The 20,601-nt window shown below is 46.5% G+C and overlaps 1 protein-coding gene across 1 annotated transcript in view; it reads right to left on the reverse strand.

Moving 5' to 3' along the window:
- Window positions 1-8,134: 8,134 nt before the first annotated feature.
- Ephx2 (epoxide hydrolase 2) overlaps window positions 8,135-20,601 on the reverse strand; it is a 41,386-nt gene continuing 28,919 nt past the window's right edge. The window contains exons 13-19 of the mRNA XM_048421845.3: window positions 15,622-15,696; window positions 13,960-13,993; window positions 12,602-12,704; window positions 11,874-11,943; window positions 8,956-9,036; window positions 8,527-8,585; window positions 8,135-8,355 (exon numbers count right to left, since the gene is read on the reverse strand). Of these exons, the coding sequence (XP_048277802.2) occupies window positions 8,277-8,355; window positions 8,527-8,585; window positions 8,956-9,036; window positions 11,874-11,943; window positions 12,602-12,704; window positions 13,960-13,993; window positions 15,622-15,696 (501 nt within the window). The 3' untranslated portion in view covers window positions 8,135-8,276. The remainder of the gene's footprint in view (window positions 8,356-8,526; window positions 8,586-8,955; window positions 9,037-11,873; window positions 11,944-12,601; window positions 12,705-13,959; window positions 13,994-15,621; window positions 15,697-20,601) is intronic.

Consider the following 20,601-nt stretch of genomic DNA (forward strand, 5'->3'; position numbering starts at 1 on the left):
GGCCGGAGGGGGAGGGGGAGATGAATGATCCTGGGAAGCAAAAACTACACTACCGAGAGACAGAATCCATGGAACAGCTGAGGAGCCGGAAGTTGCATATATACTTGCGTGAACTCTTAATTTTTATTTTGTTGCTTTTTGTTTGTTTGATTTTTTTTGGAGGGGAGGGTTAGGAACTTTTAATTCCTAACAAGTTAGGAACTTTTAATTCCTAACAAGAATAATATTTTATGATGTCTAACAGTACTTTACATATATAAGGATAGTAGTATCAATCATAGGTGGACAGTCTGACTAATATTCAAGGAGACAAACCAGTGTAAAGTTACACCACTCAGATCAACAGCTAAGAGAATCATGCACAACTCCAGTTTGTTCCCTGACAGTTCTCACAATCACAGACCAGTTTAGTTAGCCTTGAACTTTTCCCAGAGACAGCGTAACACTCACATTCTTCACACCTCGGTCCCTGGGACGGGGTAATTCTAAGTTCCACGCACCGCAGCAGTTTCGGTGCCTGGTGCACATTGGATGCTCCACCATGTGTTTGATACTTGTCAACTTCCTTGTGTGTGATTTCGGTTTCATACTTCGGTATTCCTGCTGAGTTTATTCCCAGGGGGAAGTTGCCAGATCGAAGAGTATGTCTTGTAAATACTTCTGAAGAATCCTTCAAGATTGTGTTATTAATGTACATCCTACCAGAAGTGTATGGAGATTCTAGAGTCTCTGCCAGCACACTTCTTGTTAACTTTGTTCACTTGACACAGCCTAGAGTCACCTGAAGAGGAAGTCTCAATTGAGGGACTGCTGAGAACAGATTGGCCTGTGAGTGTGTCTATGGGGGATTTCCTTGATTGTCCATTGACATAGGAGGGCCCAGCCCTCCGTGGGCGGCATCACTCCCTGGGTTGGTGGTCCTGGGCTCTATAGGAAAGTTGGCTAAACATGGCCTTGGGAATAAACTAGCAAGCAGCATTCCTCCATGGTTTTTTTTTTGTTTTTGTTGTTGTTGTTTTATTTTTTAACTTTATTGATTTTTATTGAGCTCTACATTTTTCTCTGCTCCCCTCCCTGCCTCTCCCCTCCCCTTCAACCCTTCCCCAAGGTCCCCATACTCCCAATTTACTCAGGAGCTCTTGTCTTTTTCTGCTTCCCATGTAGATTAGAGCTATGTAAGTCTCTCTTAGTATCCTCATTGTTGTCTGAGTTCTCTGGGATTGTGATTTGCAGGCTGGTTTTCTTTGCTTTATGTTGAAAAACCACTTATGAGTGAGTACATGGGATATTTGTCTTTCTACATCTGGGTTACCTCACTAAAAATGATGTTTTCTAGCTCAATCCATTTTCCTGCAAAATTCAAGATGTCGTTGTTTTTTTCTGCTGCGTTGTACTCCATTGTGTAAATGTAGCACATTTTCCTTATCCATTCTTCAACCAAGGGACATTTAGGTTGTTTCCAAGTTCTGGCTATGACAAACAAAGCTGCTATGAACATAGTTGAGCACATGCCCTTGTGGTAAGATTGAGCATCCTTTGGATATATGCCCAAAAATGGTATTACTGGGTCTTGAGGAAGGTTGAAGTGTTTGATTGCGGTCCTGCCCTGACATCCCTCGATGGACCATAACCTAGAAGTGTAAACCAAATAAATCTCCTCCTCCCCTAAGTTCCTTTTGGCCAGGGTGTTTGTCACTGCAGCAGAATGTAACAAGGACAGAAGTCTACACTTACCTTCTGTTTGCTTTGGTTTCAACAATTTGTTTATTCCTGGTGGCTAATAAACGTTAACATCTTATATGCTTTCTGTGTTTATGGACAGTAACACACACACACACACACACACACACACACAGAGAAAGAGAGAGAGAGAGAGAGAGAGAGAGAGAGAGAGAGAGAGAGAGAGAGCGCCTTTTGGGCAGTTGCCTCCTTGAGATGATGCCCTCCTTTCTAAATGGGCTGCTTTGCTTCTCTTTCATTTCTCTGGAAATACAGTCTAGATAGGATCTCTTTGTTGGACAAAATGGCTGCAAAAATCTGAGGACATTGTTTGCTTTCAGTAGTTTTGTGTTGATACCACAAGTCATAAGCAGAGGTTTACTTTAATTTAAACCTGATGGAATTTTCATATGAATTTTATCATGGACCTTAAATTTATTGAAATCCCTTTTCTGTATCCAGGAAATAAGACTTCCTTCATTTTCTGTCCATGCGCTGAGTTAAACTTTCAAAGCAAACTCATGTTCCTGAAATGCCTCCTGTCACGTTCTGTAAGTTTTGTGGTTTTTCTGGGTTGATTTGCTTACATTCCTTTTAGAATCTTTGTCTCCGGATTTAATGGGCTCTTTTGATTTTCTTCTGCTGCGATGAGCTCGCCACTGGAGGCATGCTGGCTCCGTGGAAGGCGCTGGAGATGCAGTCCTGTAATCTTTGTGGAATCTGCTGTAATACCATGAATGATTATCTTCACTGTCTCCCATCCCAGCATTTGTGAACAGAGGGTTTAAGAGCTGGGATTTTAATTCTCAGGTTTTACTGTGGATCTCACTTCTTTTCTTTTTTACCTTTTCTCTCCTTTCCCTTTCTTTTCCTTGTTTTTGCTTTTACAAAATTTACATTTATTTTATTTTTTATTGTTTTTATTGAGCTATATATTTTTCTCTGCTTCCTTTCCTTCTTCCCTTCTGCCCTTCTACTCTATCCCATCACCCCCATGCTCTCAATTTACTCAGAAGATCTTGTTTTTTTCTACTTCACATGTAGATTAGATCCATGTATATCTCTCTTAGGGTCCCCTTTGTTGTCTAGGTTCTTCAGCCTTGTGAATTGTAGGCTGGTTTTTCTTTGCTTTATATCTAAAAGCTACTTATGAGTGAGTGAGTGAGTGAGTGAGTACATATTATATTTGTCTTTCTGAATCTGGGTTACCTCACTCAATATGTTTTTTTCTAGAACCATCCATTTGCCCACAAATTTCAAGATGTCATGTTTTTCCCCCGCTGTGTAGTACTCCATTGTGTAATGTACCACTTTTTTTTTTTAAATCAATCCTTTGGCCGAGGGGTGGTTAGGTTGTTTCCAGGTTCTGGCTATGACAAATAAAGCTACTATGAACATAGTTGAGCACATGTCCTTGTGGCATGATTGAGCATCCTTTGGGTATATACCCAAAAGTGATATTGCTGGGTTTTGAGGAAGGTTGTTTTTTAATTTTCTGAGGAATTGCCACACTGATTTCCAAAGGGGCTGTACCAGTTTGCACTCCCACCAGCGATGCAGAAGTGTTCCCTTTACCTCACAACCTCTCCAGCATAAGTTGTCATCAGTGTTTTTGATCTTGGCCATTCTTACAGGTGTAAGATGGAATCTCGGAGTTGTTTTGATTTGTATTTCTCTGATGACCAAGAATGTTGAGCATTTCCTTAAGTGTCTTTCACTCATTTTAGATTCCTCTGTTGAGAGTTCTCTGTTTAAGTTTGTTTTAATCCCATTTAAAATATTGGATTATTTTTTCTTTTGATGATCAGTTTTTTGAGTTCTTCATATATTTTGGAGATCAGCCCTCTGTCCAATGTGGGAGATCTCATTTCTTAAAAATATCCATGCAGTCTCTTTCCACTTGTGCTGTGTGATCCAGTTTACTTCTGAAAGGTTTTGTCCATGTCCCCCCTGGGTTTTCAAGTATATTTGCAAAAGTTATTTAGGTATCCCCCTCTCCCATAATATCCTTTAAAAGACTTTGGCCTCTAGATAAATGACCTTTTTTGCATAACATTGATATCATAATTTTTCTCTTTACCCATGGCCAGTTTTTGAATTAAAATTTTATGAAAAGGATCTTGAAAAACTTTTCTCCTTATGCCCAATGCTCATTTAAATGTTTTGATTTCCACCCATTCACTGCTTTAGCTTCATTATCTCAATATTACATATTGCATATTTTATTAGATATGCTTTATTTCATTAATATTAAGTCCTAGGAGTTTCTTATTGTGTCATTATTTCTTCTTTGTCTCATTATTTGTCTCATGTGTTTGCTTTGCATACAAAGACCTGACCTAAATCATACTTGATGCTGGTATCTAAACTTTTTTATATGGCCATTGGATTTTTTTTTGCTAATATTTTGTGGAGGATTTTTAAAATATCTGTGTTCATCAGGGTTACTAGTCTTTAGTTTCTGTTGTGTTTTTGTTGGTTTATGGCATCAGGTAGTTAATACTGGTCTTGTTGGATGAGTCTGGATAATTCTCTCATGACAGTTTCATGCTTAATAGTTTAATAAATGATATACTTTTTTTTAAAAGACAGAAGTGATGCTGGTTGATCCTGGCTTTTTCTCACTGGGCAACTTTTTACTATTGATTTGAAATCTTTGTGCTTTGCTAGCCTGTTTGGGTTTTCTGTTTCTTCTGGGCTCACCTGGGTTGATGCTATGCCTAGTTTGCTCCCATCTCCTAGACTAATGGACATGTGGGTACAGAGTTGCTCTTAGCAGCCCCTTGGGCTCTCTTATCTCTCTGTGGTATCAGTGACCTGATCGCTTTCTGGTCCCTTGATGTGGGAGTCCTTGCTGTATGCTGTGATTGCCATTAATGCATAAAGAAACTGCTTTGGACCTATAGCGGGCAGAACTTAGCTAGGCAGGGAAAACCAAACTGAATGCTGGGAAGAAGAAGGTGGAGTGAGGAGAAGCCATGTAGCCCTGCCGGAGACAGACACTGGAACTTTACCCAGTAAGCCACAGCCTCATGGTGAATCACAGATTAATAGAAATAGGTTAAATTAATATATAAGAGTTAGCCAATAAGAAGCTAGAGCTAATGGGCCAAGCAGTGATTTAATTAATACAGTTTCTGTGTGATTATTTGGGGGCTGAGCAGCCAGGAACAAACAAGTGACTTCCATACAACAGTCCCTGAGTTGTCATTTTGAATGCCAATTTTTTCTTCTTTTTCTAGCTAAGAGCCTGTAAATTTTGTTTCCCCGAAAGCCAGCTTTAGTTCATTAATCCATTGTATGTGTATGTGTTAAGTCTTAAACTTTTTAAAGTGTTCTACTTTAATATTTAAACATGGTTTATGTTATATCCTTTGACCAGTATAACTTCAAATCCAGTCTCCTACACACAGCTATTCCTCGGCTGTTCCTGTTTCTGTCCCCACGCTTAGGTTTCAGTGTGTACTCTTTCTTTTTCTTGATGCACTGATAATAATATTGGTATGGGCGACATGCAAATTGACTAACAGTTCCCAAGGCCTAAAACCATGGCTTCATCACACTTTAAGAAAAACAGAAATAAAGCTGGGCAGAGGTGGCACACACCTTTAATCCCAGCACTGGGGAGGCTGAGGTAGGCAGATCTCTGTGAGTTTGAGGCCAGCCCAGTCTACAGAGAGAGAGTTCCAGGACAGGCTCCAAAGCTACATAAAGAAACCCTGTCTCAAAAACCAACAAAACAAAAACAAGACAAAATAAAACAACAACAACAACAACAAATAAAAACCAACAAACAGCTTCTAACAGACCCATTTTGTGGAGGGTACTTTTCTTGGAAGTCCTGGACTTTGTGAGTCATCTCATCTCTCTGATGTCATACCTCCTCCCCACTATGGCTATGGAGCTGCCTCTTTTAAAAAGGGTGCTTCTTTAAGGAGACAGAACTATACTGGCTGCACCCTCAGTAGGAATGAAATAAGAGTATTATTTATAGTGAAATGATTTTGGAGAGACTCCAAGCAAATCTACTTAAAAATGGCACCAGAACAACTCTTCACCCCAGTTCACCCTTTGGCTGCCAAAGCTACATACATCAGTTTAACTGCTGCCCAAAGTTCCCCAGAGCTGACCATATGGACACAATGTTATTTTCTTACATAACATAGAGACCTTTGCCCATCCAGCATCACTTATGACCTTCAACCTTGCAAAACTTTTTGCTGCTGTTGTTGCGGTGCTATGGGCCCGGTTCATCCGGCTCTCGGAAGTACGAGGCATTTTGTTGGTTTATGGGGTGCTGACAATTTGAACTTGAGCCAATGGGTAGTCTGCTGATGCTCCTATTGGTGGGCCTTCTCAGAGTCTTCTTCCTTACAAATGAGTCTGCATTTAGCTAGCTAGGAAAACACTGTTTTCTGGCTTTCCAAATCAGATCGCATTTTGTCTGGCAAACAAGCCCTTCAGTTACAAGGTCCAAAAGGGGTGGAGGTGACCCTGGTGTTGCGAGGATCTAAAGCCCCCCAAGGTCTTATCTTAGTATAAACAAGAGTGCTTGCAACCACACGACTGTAACTGTTCCTCCATGCAGCCCCCAGTCTAGAATTACCATGCATATGTATCATATTCTACATTGTATACTTATACACATAGCTGGATAGATACTGACCACCACCACCATCTGATGCGAGCTACTACTGACGTTCTCTTTAAGACTGAGGGAACTGAGACACAGGAACCAGTTCGTAAGACCACAGCAAGGAAGCAGCGGATCAGATGTCTATGCCAGCTGGTCTGGATTCAGATTTAGGAAGTAGAATCTCAATACAAAAACTCAGCTACTAGAACTAAAGGTTGAGGTCCCCAGCTGGTCAAGTGGTCAAGTTTCTCTGGATAGGTTAACAGAATGAGGGACTGCACCTGGGGGTGGGGGGAGAGGTGTGTGTGTGTGTGTGTGTGTGTGTGTGTGTGTGTGTGTGTGGTGGGGCAGGCAGCAAGGGGAGATGACACACCACTGAAACTGGGCCTTGGTCAAGAAGAGACGGCTGGAAGACTCCATATGAGAGCATGCAGCTCGGGCAGAGGGTCAAGAGAACCTGTCTCACATGAATGCAAGATTCAAGGACAGAAAAACTGGAGGGCAGCTATTAATAGGAATCGTGGGGTAATGGGGCCAGGCTAGGTGGGCCTCAGAGCATGGACTTTATCCTAGGGGAAGCTCTGAGTGATCCGATGGGTGGTGTGGACGGATGGTTAGGAGGTCGCTGCTATGAGACTCTAGTCCCAAAGCAGGACAGAGGGCAGACAACTGCAAAGGACAAGGTCAGTGTGACCTGGAGTTTCCCTAGATGTGACAAGGAGGGGTCTGAGTGGGTGGGTGGGGGGCACAAAACTGGATCAGCTCAAGCCTGGCAGAGCTTCAAATACAGTCTGCCACAGCGTCCTTCAGGAAAGCTTCCTGGATGGAGCTGGTTGAGGTTACAGAGCACCTTGGAGGCCCACGCAAGGCTTCTGTTCATTGGAAACAGTAAGTACCCTTTTGATGTGGTCTGCAGGAATCATGCAGTGAGATTGCAGCTGATAAGGCAGAAGGCTGACCCACCAGAACGAATGCGTTCTGATGGAGGCAAACCCAGTTCGCAAGGCACTGGGCCTACCATTTGTGCATATCCACTGATTCTCACAGTTGATCTCCTGGGAAGTCATAAGCACTCTCCCTTGGTGCGATTCAGCAGAGTAGGAATAAGTGGGCACAACTCTTTCCCATGTACTGGTATACTGGGTCACCCCCTTCACTCAGTGGGACCTCCAAGTGGGAAATTTAGTCACACAGTCAATAACCTTGGTTCCCACAGTCTAATCTCCACTTTGTTCCCTGAGATGCGTTAGAAGCCTCCTCCCTGCATCTGTTTTCCATTTGACAGGACATGCAGTCAGGAAAGGAGTCTTTCATATAGGTCACATTTGGGACCTTCAAAGATAAAGGGACGTCCAGGCTCCAAGAATTGCCTTTGTTTGCATGTGTATATAAACTGGAAGCTTTACAAGAGGAGAACAACAGGAGAGGAATAAAGAAACTGATATAGAGAAGTACGTTGTGGAGAGTTCATTTCACCCTCAGATTTAAGTCCCACACTTACTGTGAATCTTCTCGACCCTGAAGGGACACGGAGGCTAGCACTCACAGGTCCCCAATACCCTCTCCAAGCAGTTGCCTGGATTCTCAAGAACACAGAGAACCAGAAGGCCAAGGCCTTAGCTTTACTGAAGGTCCCGAATAGGCTGCTTCAAAAGGAGCAGGGTTGGATTTGACTGCAAAGCCACCAATGGGGGTTGGGGGGGCCCCACTTTCCTGACAGAGTGTGATTTCTTCCTTGATAGTGGTATCTATCATCCTCAGAGAATTAGCCACACACACTTTCTCCTGGATCTAAGATGGCATTGCATCTGATCACGTTTATTTAAAGAAAATCACTGGCTGGCAAAAGAAGGACACTCCTAATTCTGAATAAGGCCATGTCCAGAAACTAAAATGTGTCCCTAGCAAAGGATGCTCCTGGCTAAATCTTGGAGGTCACTGGTGGATTCTTGACTTCAGTCTCCAGCCACTTGATGAGAATCTCGTTCAACTCAGCAGGTCTAGAAGGGAAACAAAGGCACGTTGACCTCTCTGAACCCACTGCCCGCACCGAGGTAGCGTGAGTGAAAAGACCTGGCAGACCTGAGTTGGGCAGAATCAAGCCTGCAGAGCTCATTGGTCAGGTGACCAGGGAATCACGCTCTCCTCACCCAGGGACCCAGTCTCCTTACTTCTCTATCTGTGTCCAGTGACCACAGTCCTCGATGTGTCCCCTTTTCAGGTTAGGGATCTGAAAGAGAGCCCCCCCATGCAGGACAATCAGCGGCAGAATGCTAACTGGGCCAGTGTGGAGTCAGTGTGATGCACAGCAGAGGCCATCTTGGAGGGGACCCCTTCCTCTATGATGTCCGTAGACCACCCTTGGAGGACCCTTGTGTCATTTAGGACAGGAAGGGGGAATGGCAGCTTATCTGTGTAGGGAAAGGGAGTGTCATGGGGGGGGGGGGATGGGGACGTCAGCAGTGAAGCTGGGTCAGGGCAGAGCTTTAGCTGGTCTCCATCCAGCCGTTCGGGGACATCCTCCTCTGCTGCCTCCCTCCTGGGCAGATGTGCTCTCTTCCGTGAACACTGATGCCCACTGTGCGGGGTCATTCTCTTACCCAGTTTTCCATGTTCTTGGACATTTCAGGGCGGAGAACGATGTCCTTCCCGGCTGTGACCATCAGGGCTGGGACCAGGATCTGGGGGAAACAGGTAGTAAGGGAAGCAGGCACTCAGCCACCCTGGTGCCACCTGCGTCTAGGGAAGGAGGCCTTGGGCGTCTGCCACAAATAGGCCTCACCTCCACCCCATGAGAAGACCTTTGTCCTGCCCTGGCTCTGTGTCCACCAAACTTTTATAGGAGGAGTCATCAAAATTTGGATCTAGCAATGCAGTGCTGTGTGTGTGTGTGTGTGTGTGTGTGTGAGAGAGAGAGAGAGAGAGAGAGAGAGAGAGAGAATGAGAGAGAGAAAGGTGGGTGGGTAGCTGACCTTGTATCTCAGCTCACAGAACCAATTTAATGGCACCAGGAAGGAAGCTAGAGATCCTCTAATGGAGGACAAGACCCCTTTGGATTTAAAAAGATATGCCAACTGCTAAAGAGATGGACCAGTGGTTAAGAGCGCTTGCTGCCCTTCCAGAGGATCCATGATCTAGTCTAAGGACCTGATTTTGGTTCCCAGGGCCCACATGGCAGCTGGCAACTATCTATAACTCCATTTCCAGCTGATGGGTCATCCTCTCCTTGCCCTCGAGGGCACTGTGTACATTTGCTGCACACACAGACATGCGGGCAAAACACTCAGACACATAAAAGGAAATCCCACTCCACTCCCCTTTTTAAGGAGAAGCCAAGATTCAAGAGTATGAGGGGACAGCCATGACAGCTATCTGTGTGCTACCAGAAGGACAGAAATGAGCCCCTCCTGTGTACTGACAGACGCAGTGAACCGCGGGGACGGACGCTGCAAGCGGGAGAAAGCCTCATGGGCTCTCTTCTCACTCTTCCGTGATCATCATTTTCTCTTCCTGTCTTTTTCCTTTCGTAGCTAAGTGTAGAACCTAGAGCCTCACATACACTCTAGCAAGGGCTCTGCGTGGAACTGTGGCCTCCCTGCTCTTAACTTTAGTCTGAGTGAGGGTCTTGCTGAGTAAGGATCCCCCGTCCCAGTCTCTGAAGAAGCCCGGATTACACGCATGCGTCATTCCTCTGGCGTTTCTTTTTACGTCACTTTTCAGCAGTGTTATTCTGACCTAGCTGAGGACGCTGCAGAACGCCATGCTTCTCACCACTCCTCTGGGTCCTATGATGTGCAATGGCGAGGTTGAAACGAATTTCACCTTAAAATCCAGCCTTAGCACGACCCGGTCAACCCGACAGCATCCTCCTTATTTCCCGCCACACCTTGACCTCTGTGGTCTGTGGAACTGCAGCTTAGCCATAGGTGTCCATCACAGATGACTGTGATGACAATGACTGCGGAGTGACCTTCCATGGTCACTAGGGGTTAGATCAAGCCCGTCTATTAACACATTACATGTAGTGAAGGAAGGAGGTAGCTGGGCTCTTGAGGGAGCTGATAAAGGCCTGGTTCCTGAACTGTTGTGATGGTTAAAAAAATGCAAGTTTTGATTTTTAACATTTAGGATGCAAAATTATTCTCTTTTGGGCCCAGAGGTTGAAAATCACCACCTGACCGACAAATGAGGAAACTGAAACTCAGAGACAAAACCAAAAGGTGACACAGTCAGAGGCAAAAGTCACATGTGTTTACGAACCCAGCATGTCTCTGTGGTTTGGTGTCATTGTCCTTATCACTATCACAAAGGACCCTGGCCAATCTGTGACCCTGACCTGGGTTACTGCCAGGAGACTTACACATTCCATATGATGTTGTCATTACCTGACCAGGACCCTGCTCATCCTCAGCACCAGAAGTCACCATTCCAGGGGCCTCAGCAGCAAGAAGCTCTAACAGGCAGCCCTGAGTGGAGCCCACCCCAATCTCAGAGGAAAGGAAGAAGCCAAGGTCCCTGTGCAGGACCCAGGTCCTGCCAGGTGGGAGCAACAGGAAGCCTTAAAGGCAGCTCTGTGACGCCAGTGTGTGTGTGTGTGTGTGTGTGTGTGTGTGTGTGTGTGTGTGTGTGCGTTGTCTGTGTGAGATGTGTGTGTGTACACATGTGTGTATGTCTGGTGTGTGTGCATGCATGCACGTGTCTGGTGCATATGTGTGTGTAAATTTGGTGTCTGTTTGCAAGATGTGCATGTTTGATGTGTATAAGTGCATGTGAGTATACATGTGCATGTCCGATATGTATGTGTGTATTTGGTATCTTTGCTTGAGGTGTTGGTGTGCATGTAAACCTGGTGTGTGTGTGTGTGTGTGTGTGTGTGTGTGTGTGTGTGTGTGTGTGGTATCTCTCTCTCTGTGTGGTGGTGTCTGTGTGAAGTGTGTATGTTTGGTGTGTATAAGTACATGTATACATAAATATGTGTGTATGACTTGTGTGTGTGTGCATACATGTGTGTATCCAGTACATATATGTGTGTATTTGGTGTCAAGGTGTATATCCTGGTATGTGTATGTGTGCACACATGTGTATATGGCTGGTATGTGTGTGTGCATGCATGCGTGTGTCTGGTGAAAGAGAGAGAGTGTGTGTGTGAATTTTGTGTCTGTGTGCAAGATGTGCATGTCTGATGTGTGTGAGTACATGTGAATATATGTGTGTATATGTCTGGTATAGATGTGTGTGTATGTGGTGTCTTTGCTTGAGATGTTGGTGTGTATGTAAGCCTGGTATATGTGTGTCTGGTGTCTGTGTGCGAAGTGTGTATGTTTGGTGTGTGTATGACTGGTGTGTATGTGTGTGTGTGGTGTCTTTGTTCGGGGTGTATCTGTAAGTCTGGTGTGTGTGTGTGTGTATGTGTGTGTGTCAGGTGTGTGTGTGTATGTGTGTGTGTCAGGTGTGTGTATGTGTGTCAGCGGTGTCTGTGTGTGTGTACATAGGAGGAGGAGGAAGCCACAGTGCTCACCTTCCGTTCCACTCCCTTACAGCCCCACTTCCAGTTTCTTTCTGTGTTCCGATACCAGTTCAGAGGACCTCTGTGGAGAGGGTCAGAGAGTAAGGAAGGTGAGCTTCCAGGAATTGACCACTGTTGGCCCACAGCGACCCAACTGACCCATGCTACCCAGACACACTGTGCCGGGGAGGATGAGTGGGGGTCCCCAGACACACGATTCCTATCCACATCTGCTGCTTCCTCAGTGAGGCCAAATGTAGGAACTCTGTGCCACCAGGCTGGTGCCTCTGAGAGGCTTTGGGGGCAAACAGAAGCCGACCCTACCCCACCCGCACCCAGAAGCCACTCTCCTGCCCCAGGAAACTCAGTGAAAGGGGACATGGTGAATGAGAGATGGTGCGAAGGCACCAAACTATGTGCACATTTGGGTTTGTGTGGTTTTGCTTCTCAGAAGACAGAATGCAGAGCTGTCCTGATCCTTGGAGGATCTGGGAATGCAAATCAATAAAATACCTCTCCCTTCTGTGGGGGGGGGACCCATAAACACAAGAAAGAACAAGCTAGTTACCCACCCCTGCCAAAGGGAGCTGCCCAGCATATGTAGTGAGCCTCCTGGCACTGGGGGCATTCAGTCACAGACAGGTCACTGTGGTGCTCACAGGGGCTGTGGTGAGAGTAACCGCCCCATCCCCCAACAGCTGAGCACCCCATCCCCCTGTCTGGGGTTCCCTTCTTTTTACCTGAAGCTGGTCTTCTTGAACTGCTGGACATAAAACTCGATTTCCTCCTCAGTAGTAATCTTGCTGAGGCTGGGATTTTCTGGGGTGTTCACAAGGAGTCCCCCTGCAAAAAGACACCCATGTCCTCTCCCGCTGTGGGCTGAATGGTACTATAACTGGTGTTGCCAGCTCAGGCCATCCGGTCTGAACTTGGAATAAAGGGATTGTATGTCTTTGTGTCTGTCCATCTGCCCTCTCTTCATTGACTTCCTCTTGGCCAGGAGGAACACCAACCCATGGGGCTGGGATCTTCCCTCCTGTGGGGTTCTCAATATAGAATTTCATGTCATCTTACGAGGCATGCAGTGTCCTGGCAGCGCCCTTAAAGGCTCCTCAGGGACAAACACATCATTTTTATTGTACAGTCCTTGAAGCAAAGGGCACAATCACCCCAGGCTTCAAGGTCAAACGTCTTAAGAAACCAAGATGGTGCTCCTGCCCTGCTGGGTCCTAGCCCCATATTTGAGCACCCTGCCCCCACCTGCATATCCACTTCTTTACTGCTGATCTGCCTCCCAGCACCACCCTGAGCTCTCCGTGGGCAGCAGTGCAGCCCAGGTCTCCTCAGTCGGGTACTCGGAACATGGAATCAGCAAACTAGTAAGGCACCAAAAAGAAAAGAAGGGAGGCAAGGAGGCAGATATCCTCAGAGGGGAAGACCTCTAGGGTCAGGCCCCAGCTCAGCCTATTTGTAATCGAAGGGTCATATGAGAGGTCATAGGTCAAGCACTCGGAGTGTCGGTGATCATTGTTATTAAGAAGCAGATGATTAATGGCTATGGCTATGGCGGCCCGTGCCAGGAGTGAAGCAAGCATTTGTGGGGCCAGTCCTGGATGTTGGGGCTCAGGGGTGAGTCCAGACCTGATTTCAGTTAAATTCCACCCAGCAGGGTGGCCAAGATGGTCCTCCTGAGTAGGAACAAGAGTGACCAGAACAGAACCTCAGGGTGGAAGGGCAGTGGAGATATACATGGGTCTAGTGCAACCTGGCTTGTGCACACTGGTGACTCTACAGCAGCCACCATTGTATCCTGGGACGGGGTCCCTACCAGAAAGGGGTGGATTGCTCCGGATACACTCCCCAATGCATCTTAGGACTTTGTCACTCAGCTCCCTGTAGGGTAGACTAGGGTAGTATCATTAATTGTTAGGGGATTTCTGTTGGGTAAGTCAGAGCTCAGAACAGTAAGGCAAGCTCAGGGCTTCTTCAGGAGCAGAAGGGACAGACATCCATGAAAATTCCGCTGATGTGGGCCTGCTACCCCTCCCCTCTCCTCCCCTCCCCTCCTCGTCCCTCCCCTCCCAGGGATACCTCTTACCCATCTCAGTGGCTTTATGCACAGCAAGCATACCCTGTGGGAAGAAAAGTTAGGGAGGATGCTGTGAATGAGGCAAAGACAGAAGATTGGTGCGGGAGAATTGTCTGTATTCTGTCAATCACGTTTTAAATAAAAGCTGATTGGCCAGGCAGGAAGTATAGGTGGGTCAACCAGACAGGAAGTAGAGGCAGGGTGATGAGAACAGGAGTATTCTGGGAAGCAGGAAGCTTCCTCCGCAGTTCTTCCCAGATCACCGAAGAAGCAAGATGTGAGCTGCCCTGATGAGAAAGGTACTGAGCCATGTGGCTAATACAGACAAGGATAATGGGTTAATATAAGTTACAAGAGCTAATAAGAAGCCTGAGCTAATGGGTCAATCAGTTTTATAACTTACGCAGACCTCTGTGTGATTTTTTTCTTTGGAGGCTTGCCAGCTGTGGGGTCCCGGGCAGGACAGAAACCCCAATGAGCAGGCTCTCATGTTACAGAAGATGATAGCTCAGACTCCCCATGACAGGACCTTCAGTGCACAAGGACCATGGGAGAACCCTTTCATGTGGGGATATATGCTAAAATATACAGGCATTGGAAACCAAAGATAGCCCGGGACATTGGAGCTGTACTCTGTGCATATTCTGTAATCAATACCTGTGATAATGTTTGATTCATTAATGAGGCACTACCATGAGATAACCAGAAATGGTAGCCAATGCTACAGTAGAATAATTGCTTACAGCAATGTTGTAATGAAACACCCCCATGTCGATAGAGAGCAGATTCACACCGGTAGGATGATGGGGGATTTCGTTACACTTATCATTGTGGATAATTTACACCTTAGACACTGTCTGTAGAATTTCCCCTTTTGAAATTGTTGGATCATGGGTAACCATGAATAACTGAAATCATAGAAAGTGAAATAGCAAATGGGGCCATCCTGTAACACACATGCTAACCCTGAAAAGCAGCAAAAGGGCCTCTCAGGGTCAGAGAAGCCAGATGAAGTTCTCATCTCCAGCTGCTGCGGACACTTGTTAGTCAGTGTGAACAAGAGATGAGAACTCAGACTTATAGAAAGTGGGGAATTAGAGCAAGTGGCTCCCTGCCCTGCCATAGGGGAAATCTGGCAACCTAGGGAGGGCTCCGTAGTGTGCAGAAGCATCCATGAAAAGGTAAAATGAAAAAGTCTACCCATGGCAGGCAGATGGAAAATGTATTTGCTTCCGCTCAGGACTAAGAGCAAACCAAAAGGTGCCTCCCCAATGCCGTCAGCAGAGGCCTGCCTTCACAGGCATGTGCATTTGATGTCACACTGTCGTGGGAGCAGGGAACTCCTGTGGTGTGAGGCAAACAAAGAAGTGAGCCTGGTTGGTACTGCCACCAGAATGTAGGACAGAAATAACAATGACCCACACAAGAGAGTGGGTCCAAAGTCCAAACAAGCAGGCTGGTACAGGTTAAATGTCACTAACGAGGAGGTCATAAAGCAAAATTATAATACACACACACACACACATGAATGCACACATGCACAAACATAAACACATGTGAGTTCACAAAAGCACGGATGCACACACACAAACATACTCACATGTATGCACACACATGCACACATATGCAAACACACATACACACACATGTGCCCCATCTCCCACCTCTTACCAACTCATCGCTTGCTCGGAAGAAGGTTTTGAAAGTTCGACTCATGTTCTTTTCCAGTTCAGCCTCGGCCACTCCCTAAAACAGTCAAGAAAGTAAAGTTAAAGATCACGTCAAGAAGCCCTGGAAACTAGTGCTCTCCCACGTGACCAAAGGCCACGAGGCCCTGGCTTCTGTCTCACCCAGCCCTCGTTCTGTTTGAATTATAATCCTTGGAATTTATTTTATTGTGAAATGTATGTTAGAAAAAAAATTAGATAGAATATAAGATGTTAACGGATGCTTCCAGAGAGGTGGGTTTGAGGATAATGCTGTTTTTATAATGCCGGGATTCCTGCTATCAGGTACGATTTGCAGTGATCAAGGAGGATGACCCAGATTTAAGGTGGCAGACAGGCTCTGAGAGGATACATGGTAAGACGTCTCTGTCCACAGCTTCCCTTCAGGGTTCTCAACTAGACTGTAGTAACTTCAGCCATCTTCTTCAATTGGGTCCTAATCATCACAGACCTTTGGAAGGCTATCAGGGCTGTCTCCCTAAGGACAGGGCAGCAAATTTCCTTTGTTAGGAGCTGGGGCACACGTCCTTGGTGGTAACAAATTGCCAGGTTCTTCTGTCTCAAGAGAGTGTTATTACAGATAATTGCTTATCTATTATAGGCTACAACAGGCTCTCAGACACCATGTGGTCTGGATGTCAGGCTGCAGCAATGAAGAATAAGTAGGCAGAAGAGAGCACAGAGGTCCACACCTCCCAATATCTCCTCTACTTACTTTCCCTCTGTATCATCCTTTTAAATATAACAACCATAATTATGAGCTTATTTATGGCAGAGATGTTCCTGTAATGTGGATGAGGGGTTGGCCACTGCAGATACAGTCAAATGTCAGAAACAGTACACCTGATGTTTCTTGGGAAGTGTTCATGTTCACTAACTCCTCTTGTGACTACTGTTTAATTTCACAATGTGGCAATGGGTTCTTGGGGAGTCTGTCAGGTGGCAAATACCCTGAGAATAAAGTAGCAGTGAGGGCAGTAAAGGAAGTGACAGTTCATCCCGGTCACCCAAAAGGCACCAGCTTGTTTCTGCTCAAGGGAGAGCTCTGGAGCAGGTCTGGAGATGAGTAGGGCTCGGCTGTGCAGATGGAGGAAGGGTATTCCGGCTTGATGAGAAAGCCAGGGGCACAGACCTCCTGGACTAGAGAATGGATACCATGTTGAATGTTACGTCTGGAATGTGAAATGTCTCTCTCACCAGAGGGCTAAAGGGCCAGTTTAGCTGATAAATACTTGTCTTGAAAGAATGGGGACCTGAGTGTAATACAAAGAAGCGAATACAGCAGCATACATTTGGAAGCCCGATTATCACAAGGTGGAAGCAGGTAGGTCCCTGGAGCATGCTGCCTAGCCAGTCGGGTCTAGGTATGCAAGTCCCAGGGGCTCCTAATAAAACAGCCAGGCATACTTAGGGTATCTTTCAGAAGAAGTTCTAGAACAACTTGGAATTGCCACAGAATTGGGTGTATGCAAGACATTTTCTGGACAAGAGTCTGTAACTTTTGCTAAATCTTCCACAATTCAGTGGAGACTCGATCATGGGCTTTGTTGCTCCATCCCCTCCGAGGTCAATGCTGAGGATGCAGGTCCCCAGCAGCTCCACACAACCAGACTTCATTTTACCAACATTCCCCAGTGCCTATACCCTAGGCACTAACAATGGTGCCTGTTCAGGGCAGAGGATGTCACGTGCCATCTGGCATCCACCATGCACCCATGAGCTTCAGTCCAACATGAAGTCTAGACTTGATGCAGAATAGGAGCAGAAGGTCACACTGGGTCACAGAGGCATACATTACAGTTCAGCACTGGCCAACACTGACCACAGTCGATGACATCATACAGTTCAGCACTGGCCAACACTGACCACAGCTGATGATGTCATACAGTTCCGCACTGGCCAACACTGACCATAGCTGATGATGTCATAAGTTAGTTCAGCACTGGCCAACAATGACCACAGCTGATGATGTCATACAGTTCCTACAGCTGCCCAGGAAGAAAACTAGCACAAACAGGACCAACACCAAGGGCATGCCTACGGCTAACGACTTTCCCCCACCACGGCTGTCACATGAAAAAGGAGGTGACCTTCCCATCAGACACACAGGGACAGGACAAAAAACTCGATTTTTGAAAACCCAGCCGGAGTCAACATCCCCCTCGTATTCCTTCCTTACATAGTTTTCACCCCTACCTGCCCTCCTTTCCATCCACCGTGCCTTTTCTGGGCACCTATTGACACCTTGCTTCTTCAGTAGGAAGGAAAAATAAGAATGGAGCAAGGGGGTTGGGGACAGCCTGAGACAGGATGAGAGAGAAAAAAATGAAGGGGCAGAAAAGAGGAAAGAGACCCTCACTCTAGACCCTAGTTTCTATTTCTCTTTGGCTGAGAGCTAAGAATGTCACCCAAGAAAACAAAAACACCACTCTCCAAAACTCACGGTGAAGATGCTCCTTCTCTCAAAAGCAAAATAAAAAACACCAGTCTTCAAAACCCACGGTGAAGACGCCCCTCCTCTGAGAGACAGTCCAAAGGAGGTGTCAGGCCAGCTAAAGGACCCTGCCTACTTAGGGTCTCAATGCAGCCTTTGAGCTTAAGCTATTCCATGTCTCTGTCATTCACAAGCATGAACTATGCCCGACACAAACCACCTCACAGTGTCACTGACAGAAGGGCATTCTTAAAGATAAGAGGAAGGAGTATGCAACTCATGTTCACAAAAGCATTTGAAATTTAATTTTTCTTTTTTTGAGACACGGTTTCTCTGTGTAGTCCTGGATGTCCTGGAACTCACTTTGTAGACCAGGCTGATCTTGAAATCACAGAGATCTGTCTGTCTCTGCCTCCCGAGTGCTGGGATGAAAGGCGTGAGCAATTACACTTGGCTTGAAACTTACTTTTTAAAGTTCGCTTAATATTTGAGCTGGTTGTAAATCACACCTGTGACTATATATAGCCATTCAGCTGTCTCCCTCTGAACTTCTTTTTTCGATAAATCCCAACTCTGTTTCATTCTGATCAGGCGAGAAATTCTAAGGTCCCTAAGTCCTGACTCCTCAGGCTGCAGCTGGCCATACTGGTTTGCATCTCCTGATAATACTGAAAGCAGAAATAAAAACTCAGCAATTTTGGTGCTATTCAACAACTTTAAGAAGAACGATAATGTTGATTGATGGTAATGTGTTGCCCATCCTGTGTGTAAAATAATCACCAGATGCTGCCGAGCCCGCGTGCCTTGTCAGCACGATAGGAAACAGGCAGAAGCCCTTTCCGTCCTCACAAACCCCCATGTGGCATGACAGACCAATCCAGGCCTCGGAGAGCTAAGGTCATGGAATCAGCCCTAGGACTTGAGCCATGGGCGTTAGGTTCTAAGGCTGGGCTCAGGAGCACAGACGGAACAGTCAGAACACTTGCTGTTGTGAAATGCAGCCTTCCCCTTTGATGACTTGACTCAGATAACACAGCTGGCACATGCCCAGGAGTACAAGCCCTTTTATCCCTTCCTCTCTGGCCCTCACCTTTACACCCCCTCCCTGTCCTCAGGATGGACTTTCATGTGAGTGGGAGGAGCTATTTACCCATGCGAGCTCTCTGAGTCTGACCACCTCTTGGCATCTGTTTACTCTCCAAAGCCCCAGGTCAGAGCTCTGTGGAGTCCTGTGCAGCCCCCCCACCACTGAAATGCGCCCCTGTGCTCATCAACAGCAGCTGCTTCTGGGGTGAGGTCGGCTCCCCATAAATATGAGTCCTGACCGAGGTCGACTCACAGGCCGTCATCCATCACTGCCAACCTACAGCTCCCATTGCTATTTCTTGCCTGGCATCCATCACCTTGCAGAAGGCGTCCATCGATTTTCCATTGTAATTGAATCTTATGAACTAGTGGGCTCATAATTAAAAAGCTAACATGGCTTTCATCAGAAATCTCCAACTGCAAATTCAGCATGGGGGTGAGGGTGATGATCAATGTCTCCACTTCTTTCTTGCATGGACACAGATTCAGGGTCAGCCTACCTCAAGGGGCACAACGTGCAGAACCAAATGAGTAGACCCCAAGCATCCAAGGGCTCAGGGTCGTGGTCACCACATGGCCTTTTGCCTGTGACTGTAGAATCCTCCTTTCTGATAGCATTAGTTCAGCTCCACAGTATCCCAGGCATCCAAAGATGCTGCAAAAGCAAGGTGAGCCAGGAGCACACACACAGCAACGTGGCATCAAGGGGGCAAAGCTGTTTGGTGGTGGTGGAGGGAAGCAGGGCTTCCTGAGGAGGTCCTGAAGGAGGAGTGGCTTCCGGGGGAAACTCCAGACTTGCTAAAACCATGGAAATGGCAAACAAAGTGCCTGCTTGGTTCAGAAGTCTTCCCACAATCCAGCTCAGCTGGTGCTGGGCTGTGTTGCTCATTGGTTAGAGTGCGTTGTGAATGGCCTCTTGTGATTTCTGCCCAGGTGACTCACAACGTTCTCAGAGAGTCCCTGGCAAAGGTGGTGTCAGACCCCATCACAAGGATCACCACAGTCCAGAGCTGTCTTTGAAAGGCATCTTTGTGGGACTTGTGCTGACACCCCCAAAGTCCCACTCTCTTCCAATATTCTCGAGGTCCTGCTGTGGGGCTCTTTGACTGTTGGTGACATTTCATCAGGCTCAGTTGTCAGTGAGCAGAGTACAAGGTCCCCAGCAGGAGCCTGAGGGCAGCAACTTCAAGAGAGCACCCGGTTCCTGCTGCACTCCTTGCAGACGCCAGCCTGGCATCATCCCCTGCTCCCCAGCCGCTACCCAGACAGACACAGAGACATGTTCACCTACTCACAAAGGACCTACTGGACCTGTGGTCAGGAGGCCTGAGCCTGTTTGCAATGTCATTTCTTTGTTTCTAATTAATGCCTCAGAATATTTAAGGGGCAGAGCTAAACCGAAAG

Source organism: Myodes glareolus, chromosome 12 (genome assembly GCF_982192425.1).
Source record: "Myodes glareolus chromosome 12, mMyoGla1.1, whole genome shotgun sequence".
NCBI lineage: Eukaryota > Metazoa > Chordata > Mammalia > Rodentia > Cricetidae > Myodes > Myodes glareolus.